The 4,230-nt window shown below is 51.9% G+C and overlaps 2 protein-coding genes across 2 annotated transcripts, besides 5 other annotated features; both read right to left on the bottom strand.

Annotated features, from left to right (window-relative positions):
- Tco025E_09206 (kinetoplast DNA-associated protein) lies at positions 1 to 1,222 on the bottom strand (the record flags this gene model as incomplete). Its single annotated transcript, XM_029376031.1, has 1 exon — positions 1 to 1,222. A coding segment is annotated over one exon (1,222 nt), but the record flags the coding sequence as incomplete, so codon positions are not given.
- Positions 1,223 to 1,742: 520 nt separating this feature from the next.
- Positions 1,743 to 3,167, bottom strand: Tco025E_09205 (putative hydrogenase; the record flags this gene model as incomplete). Its single annotated transcript, XM_029376030.1, has 1 exon — positions 1,743 to 3,167. The coding sequence occupies one exon, from the start codon at positions 3,165 to 3,167 to the stop codon at positions 1,743 to 1,745; it is 1,425 nt and encodes a 474-aa protein (XP_029223847.1).
- Positions 3,168 to 3,232: 65 nt separating this feature from the next.
- Positions 3,233 to 3,254: a microsatellite.
- A 163-nt stretch (positions 3,255 to 3,417) lies between these two features.
- Positions 3,418 to 3,449: a microsatellite.
- A 620-nt stretch (positions 3,450 to 4,069) lies between these two features.
- Positions 4,070 to 4,103: a microsatellite.
- A 44-nt stretch (positions 4,104 to 4,147) lies between these two features.
- Positions 4,148 to 4,173: a microsatellite.
- Positions 4,174 to 4,193: 20 nt separating this feature from the next.
- Positions 4,194 to 4,230: part of a sequence feature (A-rich) that runs on past the window's edge.

Genomic DNA, 4,230 nt, shown 5'->3' with positions numbered 1-4,230 from the left:
CCTCAACGTGCACGCTGGTCTCCGCCTCTGCCACCTCAAGTGCACGTCCCTGGCTCCGCCTCTGCCACCTCAAGTGCACGTCTGGCCTCCGCCTCTGCCACCTCAAGTGCACGTCCCTGGCCTCCGCCTCTGCCACCTCAAGTGCACGTCTGGCCTCCGCCTCTGCCACCTCAAGTGCGTCCCTGGCCTCCGCCTCTGCCACCTCAAGTGCACGTCTGGCTTCCGCCTCTACAGCTTCCGACCCAAACCCTCTTGTTTCCCTGGTGTTATAGTCCGAAGGACCTGCGGCATTTTGTAGAGCTGCGTCTTCAGTAACATGAGGGTTGTTCTTTGCCAGACTAGCTGTAATCTCATTGTTTGTGTAAGTTGTCTCCCCATTGTTGAAAGTGGCCATGCATTGTTCTTCGCTAACAGTCTCGATATTTTCCAAGAATCCAACTTCAACTGGCTTGAGCTCGTATTGATACCCAATATCTTTTACAACGCCGTCGCTTCTCGCAGCTGCATCAATACCTCCGCCCGCACGGTGAGGAAACTCACCTGCGCACTGTGTTGTCATTTCCTGACAGGCATCAGCATTCACGTTACTTGCGGAGTTCAGAGAAGCTGCATTGCCATCTTTGATTCTGCGGCTTTGTTGGAACCGTAGGGCGTGAAATATTTCTTCCTGCCTGTGCTGTTCTCTCAGCGCAAGCATCTCTCTTCGCCGCAAAATTCGAAGTCTGGCATAGCAAACGCCCAAGGCGATGCAGCACACAACAAACGGCAGCACCCAAAAGAGGACTATTATTAATGGAGCAATGACGTTATCAACGACGCAGGTGGATACGGTGCCAAGGACTTTGGAGGAGCACAGTACAGTACAATTTGCGGGAGTCCAGCAGAGTTGTGAGAAGAATAACTGATTCCCCTTTTTGTCAGACACCAATCTGAAAAGTACTGTAGCCACATTATCAAAAGTAACGATCCCTTCCTGCGCCGTCAACGACTTGTTGCATCCGTTGATGTTGGCACTGAGTACACCGTTTGGGTTGTCCTTCGCGCACAGTCCTTTACTATAAGTGATGTCGTACGCGATGTCAAGCCATTCACCGCGGGAAGTAGCTGTGGCTGAGAAACGGTCGGAATTGATGTGACACCGGCGGGCAAGAAGGCCTGTTTCTGACGCAGCGCCGTGAAAGAGCAGCAGTGCAAGCAGGATTAGCCAGCCAACGCCTAACATTGGCGTTTACCCTCCGCCTTTCTTTCACCCCCCCCCCTTCCCCGCTATTTATCTGCTTTGAGGTATAGGAGGGAGGCGCAGTAAGGCCTCACCCCCGGCAGCGGAACCTCAACCTCTACGGTGCCCTACTCCCTCTAAATAATAACGCGTTTCTCAGACCCTCCAACTCCCCACCCCCCGTAGAGGCACTTAAAAAAATTTTTTTTTTTGCGTCCGCCAGAGCAGCAGAAGAAGTGGCAAGACGGAAAGCAAAAAATCCAGTCAATATGGTCGGATTTGTAGGTGTGAACACGTGAGGAGCCGCCAAACCACTCCGCAGCAACAAGGCGTCCAATAAAATCTCTGAAAAACGACGCGGGGCGGGGCGTGACGAGGGAAGACGCGTCGCCGCCCGCCGACCCCGCCACACCTCTTCGCACTGGGTCTGTCCTTAACCGCTGAACTGGCATGAAGAACAAGAAGGAAACAGCACACACGCAAAAAAAAAAAACTTTTGCAACGAGCGAAGGGTGGTGCACCATCACCACTTCAGGCTTTGCACACCCCCATTGTTCAACATCGCCTCAAACTCTTTTTCGCGATCATGAAAGACGCAACCCCAGAGGGGTGTTCCGACCTTCTTCTCCACCTCACGAAAGGCAGCGAGGGAGAAGCAAGGTGGCTGACTCACCGTGCAAGCAAGGGCGCCCGTCACATCCCCTGTAGATTCCGTTTCTTTGGCCTCGTCCTCCCTGTGAGGAAACAAACACCTTCCAAAAGTGGCCTTGACAGCGGTGATTGTTTCCAGGTTGGTAGCCAGACCCCCGCCTCGCACCTGACCGCCACCGTTGAGACAGCCGTCTGGGCACGCCATCAATTCAATAAAAGTGTAGGATGCCACCGATGCCAACTTGCGCTTCAAGCCCCGTACAATGTTTTGTATATGCTGGAATCCGTAGGCGACACAATACGCTTCGCCAGGGTTGCTGGGGCTCGTTGCTACATGGTGATTGGCGTTGCGTTTCATTGCATACAGGATGTTGTCAGGTGAAAATGGCAAGTTGTGCACCTTTTCAGCCGTGTATTGCATCGCAAAACGGAGGTAGCCACCACTTCCTTCCATAGTTACTGCAAGAACGCTATTCGACTCCTTCAGTGACAAAACAGGGAGAGGCTCAAAGCTGGAGTCCAGCGGGGCTTCCCAAGGAATGGATTCATCCGTTTCCATCATCCATTCCAGAAGTTCCTGGGTACTCAGTACAAAATCTGTGCACCTCTCTCCAGCATCAAGGGAAGTGTCCCTCGCTGCCTCCAGTTTCCGGTCAAAGCATGGCTGAACAGAGACATGACACAGCTGCGGGTGGATTTTTTTGGCGTAGCAGCCTGCGATGCCCTGCGGTGACATCACTGGACACAGCAACGGAAGAACCGCAGACCCCTGCTTCTCGCAGTAGCACACCCACCCTGGACATGCCGACACTATCATGGGCAACTTCTCTCTTGCATGCTGTAACCGATGGCAATACTCCTGGGCCGTCTTTTCAACCGCAACTCGCTGCGCCCATCGAAGGTCAGAGACGTACTGTGCCTGTAGGGCGGCGCGGAGAAACCCACTAATGATGTGGAAGGCCCTTGTCATGGTCACCTTCAAGTGGGTCGCGATGGAGGCGGCTGACTGGTCACTCACAGTCACTAGAAAAGGGCGGTCCCTATCGGCAGCACGAGTTTTAAGAATTTCAGCACGACTTTGCGAAGTCACGAGTATCGCCTCCGCCGTCGTGACACACCCGCTGCATGCCAAACAGTCCTGCAGCGTTATCTTCACCACCTCGTTGCCAGAGGCATGACGTTGAACGGAGCCGTCCGCGCCGCGCTGCAGCCTCGTAGGGAGGGTGCACGCCTCCGAAGGGGCTATGTAGTCCATCCCTGCCAACATGAGGGAGGCGGAAAAGTCAGCGGCCGACATGAGACGCGCCCGCCAGAAGCTCAAGCGTGGAAGGAAGGAAGAGGAATTTACTTCACCCAACGGCGCACACGCACACAAACACACACAAAAAAAAGAATGAACAGAAGGAAGCAACGAAAGAACCAATTAACAAAAACAAAAAACAAAGGCGAAGGAACGCTCCCGTAGTGTGTGGATGCTTCTGGAAGGACATCGTCGCAGGCAGAGACCTCGGCGCATGCTACGCTCACGGATGGTAAGGAAGGGAATAAACAACAACGGCAACAAAAACAAGAAAAAAAAGACATCTGCCTATAAGCGCACTTCCGCTCTCTTTTGCACACGCACAGACACGAGTACAACGACCATCATTGGGAAGATTTCGAGCATGAAGTGTGGTCGAAACCTTACAAAAAACGACTACTACACACATCCACAAGAATGGGCACCAAGAAACATCGAAGTGCCACCAAGTGAAAAAAAAAAAAACACGGGGAAAATGTCTGAAACACGGTCACATACAAAGTGTGCCTAGTCGCCTGTATGTGTCCCAACTCTGAGAAAAACGAAAAAAGTGAACGTGGGGTGGAGTTGTGATGTTGGGGCAGAGAAATTTCTGTGCCCCTGTTCTTTTTTCCCCCAATTCCCTCTTTTTCTATCGGTCCCCCCCCTCCTTCAGTCCTTTCTGGCCCTGTTATTCGCAGTTCAATGGTCAAACCGTAAATCAGGAAAAACAAAGAATAGTTCAGTAAGGAAGAGAAACAAAAACAAAAAAAAAAGGTAGAAACGGGGCACCATAGCAAACACGGAAACACACCGAGGTACAAGAAGAAAATGGAAAAGGGCCACTGGGGCCGCATGTCACTTTTCCGAGCACTTCTGCACACAAGCATGCACAACTACTTACATAAATGCGCGAAAGCAGAGAGAGAGAGAGACAGAGAGGGTGTGAGAGAGGCCCTCAGGGTTCTCTCCTTCCTGTGCACGCTCCCTGAAGTTTCTTTTGTTTTTGTTTTTGTTTTTGTTTCCCCTTTTCACATTCAAGTATTTTTTTTTCGTTGTTGTTGTTTTTGTTGTTGCTTTT

This window comes from Trypanosoma conorhini (genome assembly GCF_003719485.1).
Source record: "Trypanosoma conorhini strain 025E chromosome Unknown Tco_14.4_contig_01018, whole genome shotgun sequence".
Taxonomy (NCBI): domain Eukaryota; phylum Euglenozoa; class Kinetoplastea; order Trypanosomatida; family Trypanosomatidae; genus Trypanosoma; species Trypanosoma conorhini.
Note: the sequence above shows the minus strand (reverse complement) of the source record. Positions and strands in the feature narration are given on the sequence as shown.